General features: G+C 40.7%; 1 protein-coding gene across 1 annotated transcript in view; it reads right to left on the reverse strand.

The window, feature by feature from the left end:
* The window catches only part of SEC24A (SEC24 homolog A, COPII coat complex component), a 2581543-nt gene that overhangs the window by 2082886 nt on the left and 481719 nt on the right, over positions 1 to 16938 (reverse strand). Inside the window, exon 3 of the mRNA XM_044069234.1 lies at positions 15966 to 16124. Coding sequence (XP_043925169.1) covers positions 15966 to 16124 — 159 coding nt within the window. The remainder of the gene's footprint in view (positions 1 to 15965; positions 16125 to 16938) is intronic.

Raw genomic sequence — 16938 nt, forward strand, 5'->3', positions numbered from 1 at the left:
TTGTATTCCTTGAAGTCTGCAGAAGGCAATTCGTAAACACTCTGGGCGCAGTAGATAAGCCAAAGGGCAATGCAGAGAATTGATAATGGGTTGTACCTGCAAGAAATCTGAGGTATCTTCTGCAATCTTGTCTGATAGAGACATGCAGGTATGCCTCATTGAGGTCCAATGCTACCAGCCAAGACTCCTTGCCCAGCATGGGAAGAAGCTGCTGTAATGTGAGCATCTTGAATTTTGGTACCTGTAAATATGTGTTTAGGATGGATAGGTCTAAAATAGGTCTCCAATCTTTGTCTTTCCTTGGTACCAGGAATAGTCTGGAATAAAACCCTTGACCTTGTTCTTTTGCAGGTACCTCTTGAATAGCTTTCATGTCCATGAGAGCTGAAATTTGTTTTTGTGCCTCTGCCCTTTGATTTTGTGGCAGGTTTGGCATGCCTCTCATTTTTTGGAAGGGTGTGAAAGTGGAATCTGTAGCCTCTGTCTATAATGTCCAAAATCCATTTCTCTTTTGTGACAATATGCCAATTTTTTGAGAATAATGCCAGTTTTCCGCCTAAAGGTGCTGCCATTAAAGCTTTGCTTGGCAGGTAAAGGGGAAAGTCATTGTGTCTGCTTTCTGAATGACTGTGATCTATCTTCTCCACCTCTTGGGGTTGGTGCTTGCCATTGTCTGGCTCTGAATGATCCTTGAGATTGCCCTCTACCCCTCGGGCGCCTGTATCTACCTCTTTGAGGTCTGTCAGTGGCTGGAAAGGACCAATTTTTTGAAGGCCAGTTTCTGCTGAAACGTGGAGGTTGTACCTGCAGGAAATCTTTCACTGTTTGAATTGATCTCGCCTTTTCCTCCATTTTCTTTAGTACCTCCTCAGCTTTAACACCAAACAATACATCTTTTTGAGGAGGTGCATCTAGTAATTTAGCTTTGACATGATCTGGTAAGGCTTGCACTTTGAGCCAAGCATGTCTACGTATGACAGACCCTGTAACAGCAGCTCTACATGAGGCCTTTAAAGCATCAAAACCACACTGCAAGGTATGTTTACCCACTTGCTCTGCACTATGCAACAAATCCTGCAACTCTTTTAAATCTGGTTGTTCTGGTTGTGTCATTTTGCTTTTCAACTGAGATAACAAAAATTGTTGATACTTTAACGTATGGAACTGACAGTTTAATGCCCTCATGGTTAAAGTGGCCGAGGTATACACCTTTTCCCCCACCTTTCTAAAGCTCTGGAATCTCTCTCTGAAGGTAATGGGTTTTTAGCAGTAGAGGCCTTAATTCCCTTGGGACCCTGTGAAATAGTTTCTGGGTCAGCAGTATGGCTTTTGTATAGGAACTGGTGTGAATCAGGAACCCGGTAATACCTGTCTGGTTTAACAGGAGCTGGAGGTAAAGAATCTGGGTTGAGGCTGGCTTCTGTGTACACATCATCTAATATATCTAAGACAGGAGGGATAGCCAGAGGCCTATGCTGGGGGAGCAAGAGAAAATCCCTGAGCCTTTTCTTGGAATCTGAGTAATCTTGGCCTTCCCAGTGAAAGTGTTCCCTCAAAGTATGTAGGGTTTCCCCAACAGGGGAGACCGAGGGAATAGACTCCTCTGCATCAGAGTCTTCAAAAGGAGAATATGTATATTCCTGGTCCTCAAAATGTTCAGAGGTAATAGAGGCTTGATCTGAGGAAGGGTAGTCTTCCTCTAATCTGGGCCTTTTGTCCAAGGGGGGTTGAGAACCCCTGATAAGAGTAATCAAATCCTCTGCCATTTTGAGCATCTGTTTTTTAGGCATGGGGCCTTGAGAGGGGGTCTGAGGTCCTTGTTTTTTAGTTTTCATGGCTGCTTTAGATTTTGTGAAAGCCTTAATAGAGAAGGAGGAAGGCCTGAAAACACCTTGAGAAATGGCAGGCCTGTCTAAACTCTGAGTTTCCCCGCCAAGAGTGGCGTCGGTATCTGTAGTCGGAATGGGGGCCGAGGAGCCTGCGACCTCGGGCACAGAAGACACCGGTAATGAAGTGTCATCGGTACTCAGGGGCTGCGTAGGCACCTCGCTGAGAACCGGAGAACCGGTAGTCGGCCTTAGCGTGGTGTCAGTAGAAGTCGCGGACCTCGTATGTCGGTCCTTATCTTTGCGTCTTTTACTCAAAACAGGAGTCGGAGTATCCGACGACATAATATAATTACATTTTTTACCAAAATAGTGATGGGCGAACTCCGCCAGACAATTAATAGTGCGTTTGTTGAATCTAGCACAAAAACGGCAGGCCGAGACGTCGTGGTCTGGGCCTAAGCAAGGAATACAGAAAGAGTGGAAATCCTTATGCGGTATTTGCTTCCCACATGAAATGCAATTATTAACTTTGTCTGACATCGGTCTGAGGCAAGAAAAGTTTCCCCAACGGGGTACTTAGTTTTCAAGAAGACTTCGGCTGAAATATTTTCGTAAATCTCAGGAGCTGGCCAACCGGCACTTGCGAACTGCTTCTGCTTTGGGCACCGCACGGCAAGAAAGACTGAAGAAGATGGCGTCGGCTGGCTCTTTTATACCCCTGCCGCACTGACTTCAGGGAAGAAGCAACGACAACTGACGCCGGACCTAGACTTTGGAATTCGGCCGACCGAGGACCCGCCTGACGGCAGGATACCCCATCTGTTATGACTGCAGCTGTATGCACGATGAACATCAAGAAGGATGCTTCATGCTCAAATGATTTATAAAAATCAGTGCAAACCAAGATTATATTTTCCCCGTTCCGAAGGAGGTATGGGCCTCTTTGAAATTGATTACATGTATAGATCTGCAATCGTGGGACTGCATACATATCTGCTGACCACACAAGACTCAAACATAGTGAAAGTTTTGAAACATGATGAGAATAAATCTAAGATGACTTCCCTGCTTAGTCTAGCAGAAACATATCAGTGTCAAGCAGGAATGGAAATCAAACCAGAAGTAGATAAAAAATCAGGCAGCAACTGAATGCGTCAAAAAAACAAAAAAATAATATAAGGTGAAGAATCAGATTAGAAGGCAAGAAATGAGGAAAATGCATAAATATAGTTGCAAGTATAGAAAACTCCTGGAACAACCTCATGTTGATCAGGATCGAATGCAGGAATGCTCAAGGAGAAGCAAATTCAAACCAAAAGATGAAAGGTTAATTTTGGCGGCCCAAGATAGTGGATTACGTACACACTGGTTTACAAAGTACACTGAACATGCGAGAGAAACAGATAAATGTAGGTTTTGTAAAACAGAATTGGTAACAGTTGCACACGTTGTTGGTTGTGACTAGTGAAAGAACTGCATACTGAAATGCATATTAATGTGGTAAGACTACTGTACTGGGGATTGTGTAAATTTTATAATATTGAAGTAGCTGAAAAATACTGGAAACATAAGCCACAAAGCATCACAGAAAATGATGAAGTCTACATCACACAGAATCACCCATTACCAACAGTTCAAAAGACAGATGCAAGAAAACCAGATATAGTGGTCCGCGAAAAGAAGACAAAAGTAGCATTGAACATTGAAATTGCTACACCCAGTGGCTACAGTGTCTTGGGTACAGAGACACAAACTTCTAAAAGACGAGGGTTTGCAGTCAGAAACAAGAGCAATGTGGAAGAAAGATACTCAGACAGTTCCAATAGTAGTAGGAGCAATGTGTCTTATAAAAAGTAGTCTAATCTACAACCATATTTAGATATGTTACAGGGGTCTATATCATATAATCGAACTTTGAGAAGTCCGAATACCAAAATATCAAACCACAAACCCCGAAACGTAAATAGTCCGAAATCTCAAAACTACGAAAAACAGAACCCCGAAAAGCAACGGTCGGCCAGCTTCACACCCGTACGATAACGTAACAACACAAACACTTCACACTATTACTAATGGGGGGGGACTGTGCCCCCCACACCCCCTACTTAAATATACCAACTCCGAGATCACACCACAGTGGAGACTTCATGCATATGCATTGCTTGGGCCAACTATAACCATTCAAAGTTTTCAGTTTTCGGAGTTATTTCCTTTTGGAGTTTGCGGTTCAATGTTTTGGTGTTCAGACTTATCACAGTTCGACATTATGATATAAACTCACGTTATAAATACATATAACTCCATATGGAATGCAGAAGGAATCATTACTGGGCACATTGCGGGTGCTGCAAAGAGAACTTCTGGCTAACAAAGACTGAAACAATACTAGTTTCATGAAATTTAATCACACTTTGACTTGGGAATGGGGTCCATTCCCATCATGGTATTAGAAACCCAAAAGATCTGGAGAAATTAAAAAATACAGTTTGGCCAGGTGAAGCATGAGAATCATAGATGCCATATAACCAAAAATCTTGAGAAATTCCCTTAGAGACACACAGCTTTGGCTGGAAAAACTCAGAATGAACTGCTAAAACATCCATACTTTGTCTGGAGGAATAAATGTTCTTGCAAGGGTAGAATCTGTGGAATGGAATATCAGATTTCTGAAAGTTGATTTGAAAACCTGTCCTGAGCAGAAGATTCTAAACAGCTTCTAAAGACTATTAACATCTGGAAAAAGAGTCAGCAAAGATACAAATTATCCATATATGGAAATATGTGAATGCCTTGAAGTTTGCAAAACAAATGATTGGGACAAGACACTGAATACCTACGGTGCTGTGAAAAGTTTAAAGGGCAAGTTAAAGAACTGATAATGTAAACCAGACACAGAAAATCTTTACAAAAAAGGTCTGGACTGCTCACCAATAAGAACATGATAATAGATATCCTTTAAGTCTAGCTTTATCATGAAAGCTCCAGGAGGATCAGAGTTAAAAGGGACTGAAGGGACAACATACTGAACTTAAAAATCTTAAAGAAGTTAAAAAAGGAAAGACCTAGCAATAGCCTCCAAGATCCTTCCCTTTCTGGTACCAGAAAAATTTCTGAATGAAAGCATTTGTCCTTGGGCCATCATCTGGTGTAGAACGGGAAGACAGACAGACTTGGTAAACTGGGCAAGGAGAAAGGGATTCCCAATGACAAATGTACCCCTCCCCCTCGAAATTATATTCAGATCTCATCTGGTTGAAACAAGCTGGTTCTGCACAGAAAGATGAAACCACAGAGACACTGAGATTGCCAGGGTGGGAAGGGGGTGGAGGGCTAACAGGTAAATAGTCAAGCTAACTGAGGGGACTGTCCTTGACTTTTTGATGCTTTTTCTTTCTTTTTGGAGCTCCCTTGCCAAAACAAATGTTTGACTTCAACTTGCTGGCTAAATGGCTTATTGAAAAAGGGAACTGAGGAGGAGGAGGGAATATTTTCCCTTGTTTGAAAAAGGAGGGTTGAAAACTCTAGAGTTACTCCTTGAATCAACTTTCCCCTCATCACACTTCTTGAGCACAGAAGGATCAAACTGAACTTCCTTATCTAAACGAGAAATGAAAATTTCAGTTTTAACATTTTCAGGAAGATTTTGAAAAAACAGGTAAGCCAGTCTTACCAATACTGGTCCAGAAGCAGCAGATCTTGCCAAGGAATCATCAGCATTATAAGCACACATTTAAAATATGCTTTGTAATTTCAGAAGCTGAAGTAACAGAGGCATTCAATGACTTTTTTTTTCACTATAGAAAACTAAAACAAAGAGTGAGAAGGTCACACAGAAAAAACAATCAGTAAAAACTAAATGAGAACTCAAGCCAAGCTAGAACTTCTGCTAAGTGACCTTTGAAACCTCTTGTATCACAGGCACATGGAATATATGCAAATGTCCCTTAAGAACATCAGGTGTTTCAGCTACATAGGTTCATAGGTTCATAGATAGGTTCATAGGTTCATAGATTAGCACTAAGCTAACTGCCCTTGCGAGCCATTTTAAGCCTAGCCAATTATCCCTTGTGAGATTCAAACCCTGCACCTTGTGTTTGTAATGCAAACATCTTAACCATTAGGCCACCCTCCTCTTAACCTTGGGCGATTATGAATGCCCATGACTTCTTTTTAAGTCGTTTAAATGGACAATTTTAGCCCAATAAAGCCAAACCCCATTAGCTGTGGATATGCATACTTCGGCACAAGCAGACTGTTGGTATAAAAGTCACAGGCATTCAACATCGCCATATAGCTGAAACACCTGATGTTCATAAGGGACATTTGCATATATCTCATGTGCCTCCGATACAAGAGGTTTGAGAGGTCACTCAGTGGACGTTCTAGCTTGGCTGGAGTTTTAATTTAGTTTTTTTTTACTACAGAAGACGTAAGATTAACCATTCACTTCTGTATGTTCCCTAAGGATAAAAATAAAAACGTAAGCACCTGAGCTTGACAGCTAAAAATCTCGAATGTTAAAGTACTAGAACAATGCATTTTCTTTTGCAATTTATCCAATGTATCCCTCTCAGTGTCAAAGGCAATGGGGTTAGCAGCAATAAACTGATTAGGCAGAAGTTTTAGAAAAGGAAACCCCACCCGAGTCTGCTTTAGGGATAAAAAAGAAATGCTTACGAGTATGAAATACCGTGTTTTACCCTATCAGACTTCCTTGGGACAGGAGGTTGATTATCAGGTAAACCAAAAGCAGTAAGAAAAACATTCTCTAAAGCAGACAGCACAGGCAGAACAGCTGCAGACATATGGCATGTCCAACTGTAACAACTTATAATACAATTTCTGTGACATAGGAATTGCATTCTGCTCTGCCCGAATAACTTTCTTCATCTTAGATAAAGTTTCAAAAGAGGATGAATCTTCAGACTGGAAATCTGAAACCATTCTTTCTTTAAAATCAGAAAGTTCAGATTAAGAACAAATTCCCTGAGGTGCAACCACCACCCTGTAATGCTGTCTCTTACAACTGAAAATCCATATCATAAAGACAGGCAACTCTTCCTTTTCAAGCCTGAAGTAATGGGAATCAAGAAAAAAGCACCAATTAATGACTTAGAAATTCCCATTATATATTCTTTCTCTAAAGAAATAGTATGTTCACTTTTTCTGGGAATCTCCCTGGAAATAGACAGACTCTCAGAAGACATAACTAACCCTAGATGCAGGTTCCCAATCCCAGCTAAAGGACGGACCTTCAACTACCCCTTCCCCTGTGACTGACAAGAGTGGTTCTCCCTTGGCCATAAGAGGCATCCTTACAGCTGTAAAGGATGTGGCGATCCCTGGTGGCTGCATCTACTACACTAAGGGAACCAGACAAAAAGATGGGTGGTCTGAGGAATGATTATCAGCTAGTCATCTGCGTCTGAGGTACAACAGGAGCCAGCCAAACATCCAAAAACTCTTTGACAACTTTCTTTTAGTTGAAAACCATGGAGACTGATGGTTGCCCCATAGGTAAGCCAAGAAAGAGACCTCAAAGTCAGATAATGGAGCCTGGATGAGTTAGTAAAAAGTAAGGTAGAGAACAAGTGGTACTGAGGTAAGTAAGCCACTGACAGTCTCCCACAGGCACATCATCCTTACGCAAACACACAATTACAAAAAAAACCTGACCAAGATTTTATTCAAAAAATAAAATTTTCCAAACAAAATGCTCATATAAGCATTTACACAACACTCTCTTAAAAATGCAGTGATGGTCCTAAAATAAAATGTTCACTAGCAAAACACTAACTTTCTGCCAGAGAAACAAATTTTCCTCAGAAAAAAATAACCAGTGGCAGGTTCTCCCCAACAGGGGACTTACCCGTCTAGTCTTGAAGGACTGTTAGCTGAACATCAGTTCCATGTGACTCACTGAAGGTGCTCACTTTAGTGGGAAAAAAAAAACAAATTCTGAAGCTTTTTGCACTTCAACTATCTTTTTACTGGGCTCATCTTGAGCTACTGATAGTTGTAGTGACTGGAAGGTGCATTTTAGTTTTCTAAAACTGGCTGGTCACAGGTGGTAGGACCCACACAGCTTAGACTACTTTAACAATGATCTACATTTGAACATCTCTGCACTCTCCTGCTTATTTCACTATATATACAGGATTCGAACACATGCTCGACTAGCATATGTCCAAATCACAAAACATCGAACACACATACATGAAAGCGCTTAACATTGACAAGCGCTTCCATGTATGTGTGCCTGTTTCGTAGATCGGACTACAGTGCAGGTAAGGGAAAATTCCCTTTTCCCCACTGTAGTGCAATCTCGGAGTGAGAATAATAAAGTAGGGGGTGTGGGGGGGGTTCAGGGGGGCGAAGCCCCCCCTGCAGAAACGTAGATTTTTTTTTTTGAACTGTGTATGTGTGTTCGATGTTTTGTGATTCGGACATATGCTAGTCGAGCATGTGTCCTAGACCCATATTTACATACTCTGTTATAAAGATCACCAATCAAAAGTCCTTCTGTCTATATCCTCTCTATTTCAGTAGTATTTTTTTGCATCTGTGTATATTTCTTTCTTGTACTGATATTTATTTCACAGTTTCTATAACATCCCTTACAGTTATTGATTTAGAATTCCTCATCAGCTCATTTTCAGCTTGTGTACTGAAATTTCTTGCATTTTTTGATTTTCTGCTGTTGTGAAATTGCAGGAGGCTTCTGACAGCAGATGGAATCTCTTACTGTCTAACCACCACCACACTCTACCCTCCTTTTGTTTCAAACTATGTCTTATTTACTTCTAGTTGTTCCTTTTTACTAACCTGATACAATGGCCCCTTCAACCCCCCACTTAGAATTAATATATTTTTAGCACCACAGGAATTTCACTAGGAATCTGTTCAGGGTTACCTTGTCTCTCAGTGTACCTTTTTTCTTGTTCTCTTCATGCTGCTTTCCCTCTTTTTCAGGGTGATTTCTCACCCAATTCCCACTATCTGTTCTTTCTCTAACATGCTTTCCTTCTACTTCAAGATTAAAGCTTATTAATCTTGCTTAATGTTTCCTCTCCATGTCCCTGTGAAAAGGGCATCCTGAAAAAAAAAAATTATCACTGATGCTGTTTCTTCACTTATAATTTATTACCTGCTGCCAAGAGTCCTGATCGTTCTGTCCTATACTGACAGAGGTGGGTTTAGACCTCTGGTCAGGTATTTTATCTCCCACTAACTACACCACTGCAAACCTTTTACTCATGAATTCCTCTTCCTCAATACTCGCACAGAAGGTTCAGAAGTCTGTCCAGCTTGTGAATGTTTACTTCCCAAATTTACTTCCCTATATTCAGTGAGAGTTTTCTCTGCAGTACTAGTAATCACTTCCATTCTCTGTCCTTCAGTAATTTTAATCTGTATGAGTCTTCTACTCCCTGCTCTAGAACACTGTTAGGCTGTAATAACACTTATCAAGTCTCTCCTTTGTAATACTTAGGATCATAGGAGATAACTAGGCTATCTACCCGGAGGTCAGTTTAAGCGTAGCCGTTTCATCCCAATTTAATGGAATAAAAATGCTAGTCAGTACCCAAGATTGTATTTAATGATGGCTGCCCATGTCCAGGAGGGTTATCTGCTCTATCTTCAGTAAGAATTTACAGTGTCCCATCCACTCATCCAGGTTCAACAGTGTCACAGAGGGTGTTCTGTTTCACATGAACTGGTAGCCTGTTCCAAAGATGCGACAGTCGCTGGGAGATAAATCTGTCCCTCCAGCATGTCCTATTTAAGTTGCAGGCCACATTTAGGTCCCTGGAAAGGGCAGCCCTAGTCCCATTTGATTTATGGATATGCACTAAGTTCATTAGGTTTGGGTCTTGTATTGCTCTATAAGCCAGGCATAAGTCTCCCCTAAGAAGTCTATATGACACAGAATACAGTGACAGGGACTTTCATCGGTCTGTGTATGGCACATGTTGCAGCCCCTTGATTTTCTTTGTTAGAAACCTCTGAGGTCTCTCTAATTGCTGTAGGTGCTTAGTACGGTACATGCCAAATGGAGCATTACACTCAATTATGGGCCGGATAAGTGCTGAGTATAGGGGTGTTATAACTTCTTTTGCTCTCAAGCCAATGCCTTTACTAATCAAGTGTGCCACACAGAAATCTTTCCTTACTACTGTAGACACATAGAGGGCGAAGTTGTGGTCGCAGTCAACATGTGATCCCAGGTCCCTTACCACTTCATGGGCACTTAGGGTATTGTTGTTGATTTGTTAGTGTCAGCGGACATTGTGCTGAAGTGAATGATGATGCATTTCTTTGCATTCAGTTTGAGACCATGACTAATACGCCAGTCGTTGGTCTGTGTGAGACCCTCCTGGAGTATACTAACATAATTTGGGTATTCAATGATTACACTTGGTTTGCAGTAGTCTGCAAACTTGGTGAGTCAAAACTCCTCTGTTTTGACTTGAACATCTAAGAAGTTTACAGCAAACAGTAGGGGGCCTAGCACTGACCCCTGTGACACCCCACTGGTAACAGGTCTCCGGGTTGATGTGGAGTCATCCACTTTGATGGTGTGTGTCCAGTTTGTGAGACAGTTGGCAACCCATCTTACAACAAAGGGGTTTACATTCAGTTTGCCAAGTTTATCGGTAATGCCTGAATGTAGGACTGTGTTGAAAGCCTTTGCCAGGTAGAGGTATGCTGTGCGCACAGATCTGCCCTCATCAATGGCCTTGGTCACATTTTCAAAGAAATTCACCAGATTTAACAGGCAGGATCGGCCCTTCATGAAGCCGAATTGGGTAGGCTTCATAGTCTGGAGGCCACCTATGTCTTTATTTAAGAGATCCATAATAATACTTTCCATGGCCTTACAGATCAGACTGGTCATGCTTATGGGTCTGTAATTCCCCAAGTCTGTTGCTAAACCACCTTTGTGGACAGGAATAACTGTTGCTGTTCTCCATTTCACAGGAACAAAGCCTATGGTTAGGCTACAATTGTAAAGGGTACTAAATAGTGATGCTAGTTCATGTTTTAGCTTGTTTAGAAGACAACCTGGGATGTCATCTGATCCCACAGAGGCTGTGTATTTTGCCTTGGACAAGGTTTTGAGGACCTGCTCTTCAGATATGTAGGGTGGGATGTGGGGTTTAGGGGAAGGTATGTTGTAAGTTAGGAGGGGATAAGGGAGTGAAATTTTCACCTAACCTATACTCTAGCAGGTTTGCTATCGCTGTGGGGTCAGTGTGTGTGATACCGTTGGCCACTAGTTCTGCACATGCTTGGGTCCCACTCTTTAGGTTACATATGTAGCTGTAAAGGATTTATGGTTATCCTTGGCTGTACTTGCAACGTTTCCCTCAAAGGAGCCCTTGGAGGATTTGACAAGTTGTCTTATTTGTCTGTTGAGGCTGAGGAGAGTGCTTTTCCATTGTTGGGGCCTTGCCTTTGTATTCTTGGACAGCAACTTTCTGCATTTATTGTAAAGTTTATTTATGCTGGATGTCCACCATGGCAGCCTATTTTTACTTGGGGCTCTGGCTTTGATTCTGTCTGGTACGGTCAAGTTTATACACTTATCTAAATGGTTGTACAGGGCTTTAGTGTAAGCTTCTGCGTAGTTACCACTTCTAGCTTGGGGTGGGGGTTGGAATGCATTTATACCTTCACCTAGGAGTGTGCAGTTTGCCTTGGTGAATTTTTTTTAGTCTGATTTCACCCTTTGTGAGTTCTGGTGTTAGTGCCAGCTCGAAGGTGACTGATTTGTGGTCAGTTTTAACTAATGAGGTCTGACAGTTGCAGCAGTGCATCTGTTTGACATGTTGGTAAGGACCAGATCCAGAATGATTTGTTCCCTTTGTCGGGGTATGGACAATTTGTTCCAGGGCATTTGAAGTAATTATGTCAAGGAACATTTGCGCTAGCAAGTTTGGGCTAGCATAGGTTTCCCAATTGATGGTGGGATAACTGAAATCCCCCATAGCAAGTGTGTTCAGTAAAACTTGGATTGTCTCCAGTTTTGTCAAGTAGGCGTCATGGGCGTTGTGAGCCATGGAGGGGGATCTATAACTGGCTATGACTTGAGTGGGGGGGGGGGGGGGGGGCTTACCCACTGTAAACTGGACCTGGAGTAATTCCATGTAGTTGTCCGGTCTAACTAGACAGGAGGTGAATTTATCCCTAATACAGATTGAAACACCACCTCCTTTGGTTTTCACACATTCATTTTGTGGTCTAAAGTTGTGGAAGGTATTGTAGCCCTGCAATGTTGAGGTACTCTCTGAGGCCTTGAACCAGGCCAAACTTCAAAATGTACTGGCTTAGTGAGGAACTCTGTTCTTTCTACTGTTACTTGCTTGTTGCTGTCTTAGTAGGCTTCAGTATTTTGATGTGCTTTTATTTCTGCAGATTTTGTACAACAGGCTGCAATTTAACTGGACCAGCTCTTTTCTTTTTTAGTTTCTAGGCTAACTCCCTTCTCCTGGTTTTAGTTCTGCCCTCTGTACAACTAGTTCCTTGCTTTGCCTCCTTCCTGTTCTTAGAGTGAATAGGTATATCGAGCATGCCTCTCAAATATTCTGATTTTCGCAGAATGTCCAGATTTTTGCCTCATATTTTTGGTCTGTTCCTCATAAAACTTGTAGTTTTCTGGCAAATCAGTGATGCAGTTAGCCTAGTACTAATATACAAACCTATAACGACTGAAGCCACTAAATAATGGCATACGTTTGAATTTCAGACTTCGTTATCTTTTGGAAAATGCATGCTAACACAAATAATGTAATTTCAGCAATTTAAGTTTGCAGGAGCAATATTTAAAATCTGTCCCCATTTTTTGGCCTTTCCCCCATTACTTTAGGCTTTGTCCACATTTCTTGCACTAAGAGGTTGAGAGGTATGATATCAGGTTGCTGTTCTGTCTCTTGTTAAGTATATCAGCTTGCCAGACTGTCTATAGATTATTCCTCCTCCAACTTTTTCTACAGAATTTAAAACTGGGGAAAACATTTCCTAGTATTAACTCATGGGCCAGGTCAAAGGTTACAGCTACAGAATGTAACAAGTTTCCTAGCACTTTTTTTTTTCAATTTGTACATATGTAAGGGGATAGTGTACTTACTTTTTGATTGTTAGTTAACTTATGCTTATATACCCTAGGAATCCTTCGTAAAGTAAGTAGTGTTCCAGAATCTAGTAGTGCTTGAAGCACTTTCACTTCTTAACCCTATACAGCAGAGTGCACCTCCAGGTGTTTCTGCAGTTACATCCTATTGTGCCTCTAAGTGTCAAATATTGCTTGTTCATATTTGCATTAATAATTCCAAAATCATGCTATATACAAGTTATCAGAATATTTTATCTTGAAACATACATGATGGCAAACACAATTATATTAACATTTGACCTCTGTCAATGAGTATTTGTTAAAACTGTAAGGTGATACCTTAATTTTATAAAGGCTTAAGCCAAGCCCACTGGGAGTTAAAGGTGCACACTCGGAGCTGTACTGGAGGGAATGAGTTAAAATACAGTACATTTTACCAGCTTGGTTTTAACATTTTGACACTGGGCTGTGTTAGTTTTCTAGGTGTTGAGAAACACCTGTTCAAAACATGCATTTCAGTTCTCAAACTAGTATCCCCTTTACATAACTTTTACTCCATATTTCTAATTCATTAACATGTTATATTTTGTTTCTCTAACAAGAGAGCATAAGTCTCATTTGTTCATTTTCTTGGTACTACTGTAGCCTTTGAAACAGGCACTGTATTTTAAGCATCATGTCAGCAACTGACCTACTACTAAACAGTGGGTCATTAAATCAGCAAATTATCTAATGCAGAACTCTTTGGCAGATTTTCTTTACTGTCAGGTTCAAAGACTTTAACACGTACTATGCACTTACTGGTTTGTTCATCTTGCTTTTTATATTACCACTTGCAAACAGTTCTTTATTAAAATTCACTCCATTTCCAGAGTTTGCAGTTTTATTGGCCAGTCCTATAGCTGCTAATGTAACTGTTTATGTTATTGATCAGTCCTTGCTTGTGAGCCTGCATGTCTATGCAGCAATTCCTCCATGGTCACACTTATGGAGCAGTCCCATACAGTTGCTAGGAAGTGAATTCTCAACTCAAAGCAGCACCACACAACTGCTTTCTCTCCACTAAAACCAGTCACAAGCTTACTCTCTCAAATAGGTGATCACACTCCCCCAGGTCAGAAACACTGTTGCATGAAGCCAAATTGCTCCACATACTCACAAACAGGGGAGACTGCACTAACTTGGCTGCAACATTGGGGACTTCAAGCATGCATTTTTTGCCTGAAATGCCTGCTGCTTACTCCACTTGTGCATGCTTTACTAAGACACAGGAGGCAGGAATTAAAACTTTTACTAAGCTTTAAAAAAACTGAGACAGCTCACTTGCTTTCACAAACCACAAAAACAAACAGTCCCTTAAAAGTGTTAGTCCATAAAGTTCATCAGCCCATAAAAGGTTTCTCAGGATGCAGGCAGTCATCTCTATAGGCCCCACTCCAAGCTCAATTACTCATTGTGCTCGCAGACTCTATGCCTTCCCCCTGCACCTTACTCTCCGCTCCAGAAATTTCCAGATATTTCTTCTAGGCCTCACTCTCTGTACCCAAAAATCTCCAAGTCTTTCTCCTTGGCCTCACTTTCAATCCCCAAAAAATCTCCAGGCCTGTCCCTTAGGCTTCATGCTGTGTCCCAAAAAATCACTTGGCCTTTCTCCTACTCAGACCAAAAGATTAAGCAAAACCTACAGTCAATACTTCACAGACTAGCCTCGAATGGGCCATCTCTCAGTCCACACTTTCCGGTCTTATTTTTATCTCACACACACCCTCCGGAGACATTCTAACTTAGATTTGATCCTTCCAGGCTGAACTCTCCTATATGGAAGTAGAGTCTATATAATTGGTTAAATTGCTGTGGAATTAACCGCAAAAACATTCCCAAAGTTCATGTACTGCTTGCTATGCATTCTCAGGACATTTAAAGGCACTCACACATCAAAACACATTTAATACAAATTATACCATCTGAAAAACTTATTACAAATTTCTCCAAATTCAGCAATCTCAACACGATACAACTAAGCTCACTCAGTGCGTTACAAGTGTTACACAAAGGCTGGCAAATGGCATTGAAAATGTATCAGTACGTCGACCCATAGCTTAGTGACTCTGAACATTCAACAGACGATTTCATTCTATTTCATTTAACTGGAATCCTTGACAGTGCTCCGTCCAAGCAAATAATATTCCCCAAGTTGTGCACAGCTCAAACAGTGAATGTCCATCTCTCCTTCACTCTAACTGAATGCTTTGTATATACTATAACCCATTTTATTCATCTGTACTCCTTGTCAGTACTATTCTTGTCTCATGGCCCAAGTCATGGCTGAAAAGGGTTTTCGGACCAGCTCATCCACCATGTTACCACACAGTAAGTAAATAAACAAACAAGCATGGCAAAGATGAGACAACAGCTTAATTCTCTACTACTGATGTTCCGTTTTACTGCTGCCTAAAGAGCTAGATACACTTTTCAAGTGGTATGCGAATAACCTTATATATCTTCAAATCTCCCTAGCAAATACCAAGAAATTGTTTTTTAATTCACCAACTAAAACTGCACTGTTTGTGAAAAAGTTAATTTGGAAACACTGTTTCAAGTACAGCATTCAAAGCAATTACATTATGCAGTACAGATCACAACAGACGACTAACCTACAAAGGCACAACAGGAAATACATACACAGCTTACTCTTACAGCATTACTTTAATTTTTGCTGTTTCACAAGAAAAATATGACAATGTGGAATAGTAGTTGCAAGACCATCCTTTTAACATGTGAACTCTTGCACTGATACATATGATTGGAGCTTACAGGTACCAACAAAGCAACACATTCTTGCATAGGGCCAATAACCAAAACTACCGCAAGTGGAAAAAGTAGATGTTTTTAAGAAAGCTTATTCTGACTATTCAGTAAAAATGTTAGTCATGAAGCAAGGAAATACAATACACAATAGAATTAATAAATAATAATCCAATATAATATAAAATAATAATAAAGATATAATTTGTTCCTACCATCCTGCCTTGTAGAGGCATTTACATGTGCTTGAAGAGGTGGACCATTTGCTGTTTGCACAGGGGGTGGTGCTCCAGTTGGTCGTGGTGGTCCAATAAGTGGCTTCCCAGGAATAAATGTAGTCGGTAAAGGCATGGATGACTTAGGTGGTGTAAGTTCTGGGAAAAAAAAGTCAATTTAGCAGGTGAAAACTGCTCATCAATAATTGCCTTACTGCATACATTCATCTCCTCCATACACAAAAAAAAAAAAAAAAAAAAAAAAAAATGTCCACTTTGCAAAACACATGAAAATATGATAATAACATTTCTTAAGTAACAACTTCACTTACTTGGGTTTCTATGCTTCCAAAACTAGAAATATGTTCAAAAACAATTGTGTGGAAAGGAACAACAGACAACATTAGAGAGAGAGAATAAGACAAACCACATTATGATAATGATTTAACAGCAATGTTACAATATGCACAGCTATGAACACAGTTCTAACATGTGACATTAAACAGTGTATGCTTTTCTAGTAAATATTTGATTCCGGAGAATACCTTTATTACTGTCAGAAGACTTAACCAATTATATTCTCATTACGGCATTTTAATCAAGAAAACCCAAAGAATGAAGTCTGCATTTTCTGATATTTTTAGACACTTTTCTTCACGGTAGAAAAGGATGACTACAGAATTCCTAGTTTTACAGCACCAGGATAAATAGAAGTTATGTTCTTACCATAACGTTCCAGGTTAGTTGTCTTCTTCTCGCCTTCTTCTTGCTGGATGGGTTCGGAGCCGACCTCGGCTCCGACTCGGCCACTCTAAAAGCTCGAGAGTTGGTTCCACCGGCTCGAGGCTCCCCTTATATCCCACAATGCTAGGCGTGAGTTACCTCAGATCTCGTTTGTAAGCTAGGCCCAGCTTATAATAGTAACAGAAAAACTATAAACAAAGTCCACCTCTATAAACCAGGGAGAAGAGAA

This window comes from Protopterus annectens, chromosome 4.part0 (assembly GCF_019279795.1).
Source record: "Protopterus annectens isolate FY-2018-M chromosome 4.part0, PAN1.0, whole genome shotgun sequence".
NCBI classification, from domain to species: domain Eukaryota; kingdom Metazoa; phylum Chordata; order Ceratodontiformes; family Protopteridae; genus Protopterus; species Protopterus annectens.